At 42.1% G+C, this 16,069-nt stretch overlaps 1 protein-coding gene across 1 annotated transcript; it reads right to left on the reverse strand.

Moving 5' to 3' along the window:
• Positions 1 to 491: 491 nt before the first annotated feature.
• Positions 492 to 11,271, reverse strand: gen1 (GEN1 Holliday junction 5' flap endonuclease). Its single transcript, XM_076272237.1, has 14 exons — positions 11,249 to 11,271; positions 10,707 to 10,906; positions 9,907 to 10,108; positions 8,961 to 9,137; positions 6,297 to 6,407; positions 6,101 to 6,174; positions 5,697 to 5,782; positions 4,956 to 5,106; positions 4,751 to 4,787; positions 4,569 to 4,649; positions 4,093 to 4,223; positions 3,510 to 3,571; positions 2,641 to 2,790; positions 492 to 2,005 (listed from the first exon to the last, which is right to left on the reverse strand). Exons 2-14 carry the CDS (start codon positions 10,865 to 10,867, stop codon positions 585 to 587), a joined length of 2,844 nt encoding a protein of 947 aa, XP_076128352.1. The 5' UTR covers positions 10,868 to 10,906; positions 11,249 to 11,271; the 3' UTR covers positions 492 to 584.
• Between the last annotated feature and the right edge of the window lie 4,798 nt (positions 11,272 to 16,069).

Raw genomic sequence — 16,069 nt, forward strand, 5'->3', positions numbered from 1 at the left:
AATTTCATCAAGCCAGTACCTTTTCGGAAATGTTGCCATCTTTGCTGTAGGAGTCTTATTGTTGAGTGTGTTGTAACACGCTCTGGAAATTCACAATTTCGTCGCCTTTTAAAAAAAAAAAAAAACATAGTCCAGTCCATACAACTTCATTTCAATTTCGAAAGAAATACTGGACTATGTTTTTTTTTTTTTAAACGGCGACGAAATTGTGAATTTCCAGAGCGTGTTACAACACACCCAGCAATAAGACTCCTACAGCAAAGATGGCAACATTTCCGAAAAGGTACTGGCTTGATGAAATTCATTCTGGACTCTCTATTCGACCACATAAAGACCTCGGGATACTTCGGTTTGGCTTTAGGGACACTCTACTAAGGAGGGGTAGGTTTTAAGGAGGGGTAGGTTCACTTAAATAACAAGTATAGATGCCCTTAAATATTATGTGGAAATGAAAGAACATCCAAAGTCCACCACTGCACATGAAACAAAGCTTTAATTTTACATGATTTAAAAAAAAAAAATCACTTCACAGTGCTATACCTAAAAAGACTCTACACAGTATTTCCAATGCAGTATTTTGGTGCTTACTTCACAAATTTCAGTTTGAGTCTTTGGGCAAGGGGCAGGGGGCTTTCGATGGAGATGATGGAGTCGTCGTTTGCACTCGGAGCAGCACAAAGCGGAGAGGCCGGAGCTGAGAGGCACAAGTCGATCACCTCCACCTCAGCTCTCTGGCTCCTCTGCTGCACACGCTCAGAGAGTGATACGCCTGGGATCTCCTCTGACCTGGGATCAGTCACGCTCAAAGGCTTTTGCTGGGGAGCAGAAGCTGTCTTGGCAGCAGCAGGGATATGGTTGTGAACCGTGGGGTGAGTGGGCTTTGATTTGGCTTTGTTGGCCTTGGTCCACCGCTGCCCTCTCTTGAGCTGGTTCTCCACATCGCTGTCGTCGCTCGAGTACACCGGACCGATGCAGACGCTCGGCTTCGAGACCTTTCGAGGCTTGGGGTCAGGCCCTTTCGGTTGCTTTCTGCTGGTCAGATCATCGCTGTTGGTCTGCTGCAACAGAGCAGGGGCATACTCTTTATTTGTCCTCACAAATTTGTACTTGGCGGATGCGTTTGTGCTTACCACATTCGGTTGTTTCGCTTTGTGTGCCGTAGTGGAAGTTGTGACAGCTTTTAGTGTTGAGATTTCAGCGTTGCAACCACCGGCAGCTTTGTGAGATAAATAAAGCTGTGCTGGCTTTTTACTCTGAGCCTGAGACTGTGGTAAAACTGATCGACTTTTCTCAGTTCCTGAATGACCAGTGTCAGCTTTTGAATGTCCAGTGACCACTATGGAATCAGCTCTTTCTAGGGGAATGGGGTGGGCCTCTGATGATTCATCTGTTGTCAGGTTAACACATTCATTCCGCTCGCTGCAAGAACTTAGAGACTTTAGAGCGTTCCTCATAAGGAGTCTTTCCCGTAGTGAACAGGGTTCATTTTCAGGCAAGAGTTCAGTTCTGTTTGACGCAGGACCATCCTGTGACCCCGAGTCCGAGACCGATCCTACCATACCTGACCCCAAAGCCTCTGTGTCCACACGCTCTGCCGATTCCTGATCGATCTTGCTACTCGACCCTGCCTGGGACTGGGACGTCGTGAATGACCAGGCCTCCCAGTCAATATCACTCAGATGCAGCTTGTCCAGCAGGGTGGGCGTGGATAAGGACGTCACAGCCGGGGATGCTGGTCCAGGAAGAGGGGACGACGGTGGCTTCTCGGCGTTAGGCTTCACGTCCAGTTGATCACCGGTGTCCTCTTTCTTGGTGCCATCTTGATTTCCCTCAGTGCAGGAGGGGTCCTCTGGGCGTTCCTCAGCCGGTCTGGCTGGCGCCGCTGTGGTTGAGCTCGTAGTGCTCTCCGTTGGGGTGTTCTTCAGTGACATCCGAGCCAGAAGATCAGACACGTCGTCATCGCAGACATCTGGGGATTTCTCTTTCTTACTCCTCGGCTTCTTCTCTGTAAGACAAACCAAGAACACCCACCCACTTATCAATGTCCATTTTCCCATTTTGGATATGTGAATTAGCTATTACAGATCCTTATAATAGAGATAATAAGTTATTTGGATATCTGAATTAGCTATTACAGATCCTTATATTAGAGATGAGTTATTTTAGAAAACACCTCTTACAAGGATGTTAACCAGATAGTGGACGTATATTTAGATAGTTAAGGAAATGTTTTGTGTTTTTGTGTGTGTGTGTGTGTCCACCAACGTGTGACTAACAAGTGTTGTTGTGTCTTTTGGTGTTGTGGATGGTTGGTGAGAGAGAGAGAGTCGGGGGTGTCACAGAAGGCCCAATCTGAAGGCTACAGACAGGAGCTCCTGTGCAACACCTCTTGGTTTATCAAAGCCTTTCACGTGAGGGAGAAGGGCTTCCAGTGACAAAACCTGCCTTTTGAAGTGTCAGGGTGCACTAACGAAAAACCCCTCAGTGTGTTACACTGCTCACCCGCTCTTTTGATGAGGTTAAATGGCGAGAGTTTTGTATAGTACACTGTAGTGGCTCAAGAGTTTTTTCAGTTTTTCTTATAAATGTATAGGGAAATATAAATACAACCATAAGCAGAAGGGGGAGTGAAAAACATACTTTTGTTTTTATTTTCCTCTGCTTCCTCCTTTTGCTTGATATAGAGGTCCACAATGTCTGGATATGCCACGCGAAACAGCGCCTCCTCCTCCACAGTTCTCACCACATCCTGGTCCTCAGTTTCTTGGCCATCAGGGAATGCATAGTGCTCTGTGAAGTATATGGATCAAATTTAACTCTATATTTAACTACAACATACAATTTATATTACCGGTAATAATATTACAAGCCAATAACTAGCCTGCTGTGGGATTTTGAGATATGTGGCACCCCTAACAGTTTTTTTCAGCCACAAAACATAACAAAACATGAAACACAGACCATATTTAAGTTTAATTCATAATAATTAAATTGATCAATTTAATAATTGTCACCAACACACATGACAAATAAAAGTGCACATAGAACACATAAGCATACGTCTTAACATAAGCATACGACAACTTGCAGACTTTCTTTACGGTCATTAGTCTCACTCCACTGACTCTGTGGTTCAGACTGCACTCACACACACACTAAGCTATCGGACAGGGTCACATTTCCCAAAACCATTGTTGCTAACTAAGCTATGGTTTTGGGAAACTCACCCCTGGCTGAGATGGGCCAACAGCCCTGGTGGCCACAGGAAGCAGCTTTAGCACCTTTAGCACCCAATATGCGCCTGTTCTCCCACCTCAGTCCCCAGACCCAACCTGACACAACCTCACAACAAGACACTAACAGGCTGTGGAGTGACAACCTGCCACTTTTATGAGGCTGACCAACACAGCGAGGACCCGAGAGTGTCAAATGACCAGAGCGATGGATTATCAACTCAAAGACATCACATGACTGAATCAACATTTGGACAGCACTGGCATTTCTCTTACCTGGCTTCTTCCATATGACTTCAAAGCAGGAGATTCCATTTCTTACTCTTGGCTTGTATATCCTAAAGGAGAGATAACAGGCTTTATGAGATATGGCCAAATGGGTTTTGCATATGTATATTAAAATAATTGACAGGAAAAAAACATAAAATGTATCTGTTTCTTTCTTCAACCAACAATAGGCGAAAAATAATATCGTTGCAGTTAATACTTTTCATTCAAATGTCAGTTATGTCTAAAGGCCTATTCACACCAAGAACGATAACTATAACCATAACGATAAAAGCATTCACACTGAACAATGATAAATAAAGTCTCTCCTTGTGTTAATGAATGTGAAGGTTAAAATTCTATGGGTTCTTCTGATTGGCTATTAGCTTTTTAATCATTCTGAAAATTGCTCTGAAAGTGATCACCAACGATATCGTTCTTCATGTCGTTATCGTTATAGTTTATGTGTGAACGTCGTCATTCATATTAGCGAGAACGTTATTTATTTATAGTTATAGTTATCGTTCTTGGTGTGAATGGGCCTTAATGCATAGCATACACTGACACTGCTTTGAACCAAAGGCCTACACACCCAACGGGCTGTATCTGACTCAGGGTGTCTCTGCCATGCCTCTTGTTCACCAGCTCCGTGTACGTCATCAACGTCAACACCTTCTCACTGGTGTAGTGCTTTGGCCATTCCATTTTGTCAAGGGCAAAATTCTGGAAATTTGGGACAAAGTAAAAAACTTCTTAATTAGTAAAATACTTTAAATTTTAAAAACACATCTTATGGAAATAATACACACACACACACACACACAGACACACATATACAGCTCTGGAAAAAATTAAGATACCACTGCACATTTTTCTGATGTCATCCTACGGTTGCTGAGTGAAATTCAAATGAGTTGACATTCATATTCAAATTTGCAGTGGTCTCTTAATTTTGAATATGACCGTCAACTCATTCGAATGTCACTGCAACCATAGGATGACATCAGAAAAAGGTGCAGTGTACATACACAATATACATTCAATGTATAATGTTTTCATAAACAGTACCTGCATGGACAAAAGGTTAGGTTTTCTTTTTCTGAGAGGCTGAATTGGTTTATCCTTGTTCACCAGAAATTCCTCAATAATCTGGAATACAGAATCAACTAAATTCATGTTTCTTTTATCTTTTGTTTTATTTTAACACATAGGTAGATAACATACAGAATTACTGTAAGAAACATCCTCACCTCAGTAAAAGGGAACCTTTCACATGCCAAAGTTTTCCTTCAAGGACCAATAAAAGAGGTTTATCAGTAAATACCATGACTTGCCAACATCATTCAATGTATGAAAAAACAGCCTTTGAACAACATCTGAGAGAAGTATGAGACCTCCAAAGCCAGTGATTCAATATGTGACTTTTGGCCCAAATTGTCCGGCCCCACTACATACTTCCTGACAGTGGTCTCGGTAGCGTTGGCCTGGCGTAGCCGTTCAGAGCGATGCCAATCACACGGGCACAGCACAGCGTAGTCCTGTGGCTGGCAGAAGTGGGTGCTGTCACACAGGGTACAGCCACTACGCTCATGAGCCTTGGCTGAACCTGGAGAAGCATAACAAGACATAAACAAATAAACAAGCAACAAAAGACAAAGAAATAAATTTTTGTTGCACCATAAAATGAATGAGGGAAATGAAAAATAAAATGCAACAAAAGTGTCAATTTCTGCAATGCATTGCGTGGCTTTCTCTAAAGCCATTGCTAATAGGGTAAGACCTCTACCATTCCAAGTAAGAATTACATGTATTAATATGAGGTGAATCAGGTAAGGTTGGTGCAAAATCACAAAAGAGAGATGTTGAGCTGAGAGGAACTGTGACTTTTTTAAAGACGAAATGCACTACGTTAGTTAATAGACCATGCCTTCATGCTGTCTAGACGAACATCCATTATCAGCTCAGAGGAGTGTGTTCTGTTCCAAGGCCTGACTTCGAGCCTGCTTGTAAATTCGGGCCTCGCTGATAAGCAAAGTAACCTGCAAGGCTCCAAGGCAACGCAGGCACCCACGTCTAGCGTGTAGGTGGCGACATCAGATCCTCCTGTGAAATGGTCTTAATCAAGAAAGTGGTGTCTAAAGCCCCTGATCCATGAACACCCCCCCGTAACTCGACACCTCGGGCAGACTCTCTCACCTGGATGGTGACAAACGTTGCAGTGGGGGACTTTCTTAACGGCCATCTCCTGGGCCTGCACACCAGCAGCTGCCCACTCCCTGAACCTGAGAGAGGACACACACACACACACACACACACACACACACACACACATACACACACAAACACAAACACACACACACACAGACACACACACACACACACACACAGACACACACACACAGATCTTTTACACCACATTGCCCACACCACCAGCTGTGGGCAACCTTCGGGAATTAACTCTATAACTCTGTGGCATATTGTTAATATAAGAATATTAGGGAACTTCATTCACTGGGAAATATGAAGTCCCCCCCCCCCCCCAATGTCAGCATTCTTTCAAATCCCATTGAGCTTACAACTGAAAACATTACAATTCTTACTTCTGCAGAAGACTTTTTCCGTTTAGGCTCTGTATCAACTTCAGGGCCAGCTCCTTTCCAACTCCAGGAACACCCTTTTAAAAACAGAAAACCCTAGTTCATCAATTTCTCTTCAATGTGTTATAAAAGCTTTGTATTTCTAAAATCCTCTGTGGCAAGTTCTCAGCGGTTGCCCTCCTAACTTGGGGGGAAATACCTTAGGGATGTAGTCACAACCAAGCAGCATCGCAAAGCCTACAAGGGTCTCCCGAGAGAGATGGAGCTCCTCTTGCACTTTTGACATTTTATAACAGTCCACCTGGGGATCCTACAGTGGAACAAATGGGACAAACAAGACAACACTGAAACTGGGTAGATCATTACATTGCTGTCCCGATGGTACACTCCACTGGTGTCATCAAGTTTTTCAAGTACAGCGGGGAAAATAAGTATCGAACACGTTAACATTTTTTTTCAGTAAGTATACTTCCAGTGAGGCTATTTGCATGAAATTTTCACCAGACATTAGTATTAACTTAGGTAATCTGCACATATAAAATCCAAACATTAATGTCGATAACTAGACTTATGAGTAAAAAAGGGAAATGCCACAGGAAAAAAGTATTGAACACGTCTACTGAAATTTCTTAAATACTTTGTGGAAAAGCCTTTATTTGTAATGAGAGCTTCAAGGCATTTCCTGTATGACGAAACTAATCCGTCGCAGTATTCAGGTGTGATTTTGGCCCATTCTTTCAAACAGATAGTCTTTTAATATTGAAGATTCCAGGGGTCCCTCTCTCCTTTCTCTGAAACCAATTGAGAGTTTCCTTTGCTGGATGCTTTGGATCATTGTCCTGCTGGAAGGGCTAGCCATGTCTCATCCTCATCGTCCCGGTAGATGGCAAGATTCTCCCAGAAAAATGGCTCCATTCATCATTCCTTCAACTGTATGAAGTCTGCCAGTACCATGAGATGAAAAACAGCCCCACACCGTGATGCCTCCACCTCCAAACCTCACTGTTGGTATGGTATTTTTATGGTGATGCACAGTGCCATTTCTCCTCCAAATATGGTGTGTAGTATGACATCCAAAAAGTTACATTTTGCTCTCGCCTGACCAGAATACATTCTTTCAGTATTTCATAGGCTTGTCCAAATGTTGTGTAGCAAACTTTCAACGAGCTTCGACATGTTTTTCTTTATTAATAGAGTCATGCGGGGTGAGCGTGCATAGAGGCCATGGTGGTGGAGTGCATTACCTATGATTATATCTGTAACAAGTGAACCTGCTACCTCCAAGTCTTTCTGGAGCTTACTCCGAGTGGTCCTTGGCTCTTAGGCTACACTTCTGACTATCCTTCTGACTTCCTGGTCAGAAATCTTGTGAGGAAATCCTGTGCATGGCCGATTGATGATGCAGTGATGTTCCTTCTTCTTGCAGATAATGGCTCCAATACTGCTTACTGGATGATTCTGAAGTTTTGAAATGCATCCGTAACCAGTTCTATTGATATGTTTTGCAACAATAAGGTTGCAAAGATCTTGGGAGAGCTCTTGGTAACGAAAAAACATTTTATAGCTCATCAATATGTACAGTGATGGCCAAAAGTGTTGGCACCCATGCTAAAGTTGACTAAAAAGAGGAATATAAAATCATCTTTTGGAAATTGATCTTAATGCCTTAAGTGAAAAATGAGGAAATACCTAACCTTTAAGGACACCAATTTTCTTAGTGAATGAATAATGTCTCATAAATAAATAAATGTTCTTCCTTAAAATACAGGGGTCATAAGTATTGCCACCCCTATGTTAAATTCCCATAGACACAGGCAGATTTTTATTTTTAAAGGCCAGTTATTTCATGGATCCAGAATACTGTGCATCCTGATAAAATTACCTTGGCCTTTGGAATTAAAATAGCCCCACATCATCACATACCCTTCACCATACCTAGAGATTGGCATGGTGTTATTTCAGTTAGCCTATTAGCTGGTTTGATGCTCATTGAGCTCAACGCAAATCAAACCAGCTAATAGGCTAACTGAAATAACACCATATTCAGCCTTTGTGTACTGCTTTTTCTTAGCGTGTTCAATACTTTTTCCCTGTGCCATTCCACTTTTTTACTCATAACTTTACTTATGGACATTAATGTTTTAATTTTTTAATATGTGTGGATAACCTAAGTTAATACTAATGTCTGGAGAAAATGTAATGCAAATAGCCTCACTGGAAGTATACTAACTGAAAAAAATGTTGACGTGTTCAATACTTATTTTCCCCGCTGTATAAGTATATATACTCTTTTGATCCCGTGAGGGAAATTTGGTCTCTGCATTTATCCCAATCCGTGAATTAGTGAACACACAGTAAGGTGAAGCACACACTAACCCGGAGCAGTAAGCTGCCTGCTACAGCAGCGCTCAAGGGCACTTCAGCCGTGGATGTGGGCATGAGAGAGCAGTGCTCAACCACTTCCCCCGCCCACATTTTTCCTACTGGGTTGGGAATCAAACCGGCAACCCTTTGGTTACAAGCCCGAAGCCCTAACCAGTAGGCCACGGCTGCCCCAAAATAAGATTTCTGTTCATTCAAATGACTGTTGTAGGGATACCACTACGGACTACTTGGCTAGAGATAATCTGAAAAAGGGGACAATACTTGATAACCAGCAAAAACTACTGCATAAGTAAGGGTGATTCCTGTATAGTGGATGGAGTATCGACATATAAATGTTGTCATACGCATACCCAACTTAAACATATCATTTATACTAATAACAATGTAGATAAAAAGATTGTTCCCTGTTTAATAAACTAAATCAAGTTAATGTCATACCTCATAAGAAAAGACAAATATACAAGGTGTTAATTCTGACCTTAGTGTTCATATTGAAGTTCTTATAAACGGTCTGAGCGCCGTACAGGAAGGCGTCTCCATCATTGGTGATGCAGCCATCCACAAAGCCATGCAGATCCAGGAAGGCACACATAGCCTCTGCCTCCCCGGCAGCGGTCACCCACGGCACACCCAGACAATCCAGCATCTCACCGCACTGGGCAGGACACCCAAGACAGGGGAGAAAAGATTTTGTCAGAAATTTGTTGTTTTTTTAGGTGTTAGGGGCACAGAACTATGCGGCCAGTTGATTACAAAAATACAGCATTTTTTACGTTTTGCGTGAGCAACAGTGGACAATAGGTGGACATAAGGAGACAGAGTCCGGTATCTATCCACATAAGGAACTTGGGGGTCAGAATTAACAGACTTATCAAAAGAAGCCTGATTATATGTTTTTGTTTTTAGTCCTTGTAGTGTGGAATTAAATTAGGTCTTCTGACTGAACGTAGGCTACTTCATTTGTGACATGTCACGCATAACATAGAGCAACATAAAGCCCCCACCCTTACACTGAACAAAGTCAATCTACACTGTTCTGCTTATCTACCTCATGCATATTTCAATCTTTCAACAATTACAATATTGTTATTAATATATTACTATTGCACTGAACTGCCTTGCACTATAATTATATTTAAATTTGAACTTACTATATAATGAATGGTACAAAATACTGACCAATGATTTCAGAGCAGCCACTACAACTAAATTCCCTGATATTCCATGACTTAGCACGAAAAATTATAAAACTCCCTGACTTTCCATGTCTATAATTGAAATCTCATGATATTCCAGAAATTCCATGACCCGTGGGAGCCCTGGTTATAACATAATGTAATTTAAACACTAAAATAGCTGAATGCCTATCTGCTGGTCTAGAAGGCAAGGCCATTGACCATCCTGGAGTGGAACTTGGAACTAACCTCTCTGAGAACGGCATTAAAGCGCCCCCTGCTGGTGCTCTTAGCTGCTGCTGGTTTGGGAGCTTTCTTTTGAAATCCTCCGAACCGCATCTCTGTTCTTTTGCTCATGGTATCTGCCTTGAGTTTGGGAGCTTCTCCTTCCATTACAAAAACAAGCTTCACACCCATCAGGGTGAGAGACGAGACTCGGAAAAACAAATTCCTGAAGAAGAGATGTCCACATGGTAATAGGTACTTTGTGTTTTCAGTGCCTATATTCGGCCTATTTGTGAAGTGGGCCATTCTATTAGATGGGTGCCTTTTTCACTAGCCTATACAATGTTCATCAAAAGTAAACTTATTTTCAATCTATCCAAGAATTAAATACAACCACCCTCAAAAATATGGAGGCGATTTTACATTAAAATATAATTAATTAAAATATAATAAATGTGACAGGGGGTAAATTTCATGATAACATGGCTCTAATTATCGAATAACGGTGAAGTTATTGACTTAAAATTCATGCCTTAAATTAAAATATTTTCTTTTTAGATGTAGGGTAAATGTCATGTCGGTCAACCCGGACACATGGAAATGGCCATGCACTTATGAAAAATGGTTAACCATAGTGTGAGAATAGTATATTCTTGTAGCCTACACATGTCGACCTTCATAGAATAACCCAAGTAGGCTACTTTAATATTTGAATAGATGAATAGATTAGATGAATGCCTCCAGATCTATGGTAGGCTATTCTTATTATAATGTATCAAAGCTGTTGTGAAATTATCAGTTTGGGTTACGTGAAAGGTTCTTACCGAAGGTGTGGTTTGTGGACTTTACCCATCATCGCTTGGACTTGTTGTGCCTCGCAGACCCACAAACTGAGGTCCACTGCTAGGGTCTTTCCAGTGAGGCTGTACAATGGTACAGACTCTCGTGCTGGTTCCAGGATGGACCATAACTCCGTAACACCCATTTCTTTTCTTTAGTGGCACAAGCGGCAAGGACAACAAACCTAAACAAACATTACGAAACTGTCAACTTTATTGACAAGACCTCATCATCATCACAGATATACAGATAATATGTCTATGACTTCTTTAATGTATGTCATTCTAGTCGTCCTCCAAAATCTCTAGCAGCTAACGTTACACAACACAGACACAGACACACCGTAGTAGTACTAGCTACTAGCTAACCTCAGCTAACGTTAGTTTTCTTTTCCAGTGAACTGGTCCGTTTTGCATCTAAAGACAAGTGTCAGGATGGTATCTGTTGTGATCTACGTTATGTTACACAATACGAAAACAAAACGTTACAGTAGATTATTTAAGCGTGACTATGCAAAGTAGACTACCTTCATTTCAAATCCACCGCCGATTGTGTGTGAGTAAACAATAACGTGAGACAAAGCCACTAGTGGGCACTAGCGCCCTCTACGATTTGGAGTAGTAGGCTACGCACGCTTCAAGGCCAAGGCCATATCAGGTCATATCACCTTCAACCTCGTAATTAAACCCCAAATTACATTCCGTTCTGACCCAGAGAGTCACTGTTTGCTCAGATAAATAATATGTTGGTATTTGATACAAAGGCTTCCAAACTTGTAGAAATCCCCTGTTTGATGTGATGTAAAAAAGTCACCCAATGCCACACCATGAATTAGGCCTACTAACAGACATGTTTGTTCCACAAACATGATAGACTCTGAGGCTATTCCAGTGATGTATAGGCTAATATAATATACAGTAGAAATGAAGTTTTAATTTCAGATCTTAAATGCTTTACTTTGGCCTGTAGGCCTAGTTATTAATGATTTAGATATAGCCTATCAAATGAATAGGGTATAGATTAACTGAACAGAAGTCACTTTGTACATGTTTTTGGTTCCTTGAATTTTCCACTTGTTGCCACAGGATGGCCCTCTGCATGTGCAATTCAAATGACAGATAGCCTAATGCATTACTCCACTCACCCATGCTCAGTTTATAGCCACCTCTTTTGACTCATGTGACTCCAGCATGAAGATTAAAGCTATTGCCTATTCCTTCTGTTGTTCCCTGACTATATAGCCTATTTCTCCCTCCGTGACAATAAACTGATTTGATTTAATTCCAGCTGAAGTCTCATCCCTTTGTTATCCTCAGAATGGCATACTGTAGATGATGTCTCCCAGCCTACAGTTGTGATGGTACAATACAAGTTAGTCATTGCAGTTTATCCCTATACTGAAAACACTGTTACAAGATTACAAACTCTAAACGTCACAGGTCTAATATCATACATCAACAACATAACATAATGATTGTAGAAGGAACCAACATGTAAACATTTTCACACAGCCTCAGCCTATATGGGTTAATGAGGTTTACACAGGCCTGTAATGCTTCTCAGTGGGGGTTACACTGGTAATGCTTTCTGTTATTATGACTGATACTAAATAGTTGTCATGCCAGTGGTCCTGTCACGAGCCCCGACTCTCCCGGTGACTCTCCTCCAGCTGTGGAACGCTTGCGTGTCATCCGCGGATGATGTATTGGTGCTCGAACTGAGCAGGCAGTATAAATAGCCTCTTTATTGTGATTGTTGTGAATGTCACCCTAAAAATAGGGGGGCGCATGTGGTTGTGGGCCCAAACATGTTCCAGTGAGGAGTGTTCGAATTACATCTAAAAGCAGACAGATTTTTGACAGCTATGCAAGGGCAGCTTTTGAGCGTTTTGAATTATGACGGAAACATTCTACCTTTGACACACACACTGACACCAGACAAAATCATAACCTCTGAGCGGCATCTGTTTCACTATAGGGCCTGGTCAAATGCAGACAGTCCTGAGTGTGTGAGAGAACTGATAATTCAACAAAGATGAATGGAAAAATAAGAAATGTAATTGATATGAATTTATTTCTTCACCTTAATGAAATAATTTTGTAAATTTGAATGGTTTTCAGCAAATAAAAGGATATAAGTACTTGCTAAAAAGTTGGAAAACATTCAAAGAAATCACAAAGACCTTTCTCTTGACTGGAGAGCTTTCTTCTTAGATGAAGCTAAATGCATTTTTGTGTTGCCATGGATGACTGCTTATTTCCATCACCATCGCTGTGCATTTCTGGAGGCTGATATTCTGACCACAGTGGTAAGGTTGCATGGAGTGCTTGTTAAACCCTGCAGCTGTTGTTTATGTAGGTGTCCAAGGAAACCAAAGTAATTGATAGACTTATTGGGTTACATGTGTATGGGGTCACCGTTATGGCTGAATTTAGATAAGAATAGAAATATTTACACCAGTTAGGTTTAATTCTGTGTGTGTGTGCGTGTACATGTGCTCTGTGTGTATGTATTTGTGTATATGTGTGTGAGTGTACAGGCATGCATGTATACAGACAGCCCTGAGTACTGGTATGTTTGTGTGTCTGTGCGTGCGTGTGTGCGTGTGTGTGTGTGTGTGTCTGTCTGTGTGTCACTGTATTGTGTTTGTGTGTGTGTGTGTATGTGTGTGTGTATGCTTGTGTGTCTGTGTGTGTGCGTGTGTGAGAGAGAGAGGGAGAGAGTGTGTGTGTGTGTGTGTGTGTGTGTGTGTGAGAGAGAGAGAGTAGTAGTAGTAGTGGTAATTGTAGTGGTAGTGTAAGTAAAATATATAGTTACATAGTGTGTTATAGTTTGTTCTACATATCCTATCACTGACTGCACTAATATCACACTGATGTTAGATTAGCCATGAAGTAAAGCCCTGGTTTTGTGTGTGTGTGTGTGTGTGTGTGTGTGCTTGTGGTGTTTGATTAGCCATAAAGTAAAGCCCTGGTTTTCGATCAGTCCTTCCCTGCCTTCAGGCAGAAGGGCGTTGAAGGGGGATTTCCCAGTGGTGAAATCTGATTTTAAAAGTGTATGCACTGAGTCGTTAGGCGTTGAGTGACAGGAATATGTCACCTGAAACTTGCTTCCTTGGTCACTGGCTTACAGTAGCAACCAGGTTCCAAGACTTCTTGACATTCTCAAAGGTATCGTTCACAGGGTGGTAATGTTAGCCCACGACAGCCTGTTTATAACAAATCTCTACTAGGTGAGTTCCACTTCCCCCAGTGACTGCTAACATAACGAGTGCAGTGACACTGGCTGTGAAATGATGGACACTCTGTCTTCTAAAACCATCTGACAAGACGTTTTATGGGCCCAGACTTTGTGTAAAATAACAAAATAGTCAAGCTACATATGACTTCTGGTCACTATTAGAGACTATTAAACCATCCTATTGGTTTTTGATTTATAAATGAATAGAAGATTAATTACTGAATTTATTAGTAATGTTTTTATTTTGAAAATACTGGTAATCATTTTGAGATTAGGCTGCATGCAAGCTGTCATGTTCATATCAGCTGTCCTCAAATTGTTTTCCAACAGGGTCGGGTTTATATGAGCCATTCTGTTACTGTCTCCCACAGTGATCCACTCTAATGGAAATCATGGACTTGTTTGAGTCTGAATGGGTCGTGTTGGCAGTTAGACGGAAGCCAAAAGTTGAGTTTGCATGAAAAGTCAAGCCAGCCAATTCACATGAATATTTTGGATATATGGATCAAGGATATATGAAGGGTTCAGATGCAAAAGCCTCTAAATGCCACCTATGTCAAAAATGAGATAAAGATGGTGAGGGGATGCTCTCCACACATAGTATACGCTAATCAAATAATTTTACTTCTAAACCCACTAAATACCACTCTCTTCCTGGTCTGAAATATCGATTTATAGGCAAAAACCTATAGGAGCCTGAATTTAAATGCTCATTTAAAAGAAAAGTGGTCAGACGGATTTTTTTTGTTGTTTTTCGTGTTATGTTCTCAAGCTACAGGGAAAGGGGAAGTGGGGACCGCACCGTGAAATTTGTGATGAGATTCACAGAAGTGTCCACTCATGTATCATGTCTGGTTTGAAGTTCCCCCTGCTGTCAGGATACACAGCACTTTCCTGGGGATGGAAACAATGGCAGTGTCAGATACACATGGGCCTGTGGCCTGCACTTGTCAGATCCCATGAAGTAAACATTACAGAGAGAGCGAGAGAGAGAAAGAGGGAGAGAGAGAGAGAGAGAGAGAGAGTGGTAGGAGGACAGAGTGATAGAGAGAGAGAGAGAGAAAGAGAGACAGTGGCAGGAGGAAGGAGTGATAGAGAGAGTGAGCAAGAAAGAGAGCAGACAGAGAGAACAAGAGAAAGCCAAAGCAAAAAATGGAGCGAAATAGACAAAGACGGTGCACATGGGACAGAGAGAAAGAGTGAGAGAGAGAGAGGGAGAGAGAGACGGGGGAGAGAGAGGGAGGGAGAGGGGTAATGTTTGTGTCTGTATCTATACAAGAAAGAGAGCCAACTGTCAAATCACGCTAAGCACTAGTAGCATATCTTCTCCAACACAGACCTGATCCCTTCAACTCCAGACTTCAGCACCAACAATAACAACAACTTCAATGACAACAACAACAACAACAACAACAGCAGCAACCTAAAAAATGACACACTGAGACACATTTGTTGAGAAGGGAGTGTTGAGACCCATTCTGGCAGTGCAGCTCCAGCCCTGGGAGTGTGAGTGCCGAGCGTGCCAGGGTAGGTCAGGCCTGCTGGGATGGCGTGAGAGCCGGCTGTTTGTGGCTTGCCACGGCACAGGTTGGTGCGCAGCGTCAGAGCACATTTTCTCTGGATCGTTTCAACTGGACTTTTAGACCGAGCAGCCTAGCCATATACAGTACAGTATTTTGCTGTCTTTTTATCTGTGTGTGTGTGTGTGTGAGTGTGTGTGTGTGTGTGTGTGTGTGCATACATGCTCTATATTTTCTTCTGTTTACAGTAACTAGGTGCATGAGGTGTGTGTGTGTGTGTGTGTGTGTGTGTGTGTGTGTGTGTGTGTGTGTGTGTGTGCGTTGCTGTGTGTGTGCGCGTTGCTGTGTGTGTGTTGCTGTGTGTGTGCTCCTTCTGTATACAGTAACTGGATAGGATCCTCATAAGTGAGTAATAAGAGGCGTCTCTCTGAGTGAGTGACTGTGTGTGTGTATGTGTGTGTGTGTGTGTGTGTGTGTGTGTGTGTGTGTGTGTGTGTGTGCGTGCGTGCGTGAGTGTGTGTGTTGGAAATCCTCCTCCTTCGGAAAGCCCTCCTCCTCCTCCTCCTCCTCCTCCTCCTCTGTAGCCA

Source organism: Alosa pseudoharengus, unplaced genomic scaffold (assembly GCF_046254945.1).
Source record: "Alosa pseudoharengus isolate Yale_2024_CS ecotype anadromous, Long Island Sound unplaced genomic scaffold, YU_APseudo_1.1 YU_APseudo_1.1_scf_7, whole genome shotgun sequence".
Lineage (NCBI taxonomy): Eukaryota > Metazoa > Chordata > Actinopteri > Clupeiformes > Clupeidae > Alosa > Alosa pseudoharengus.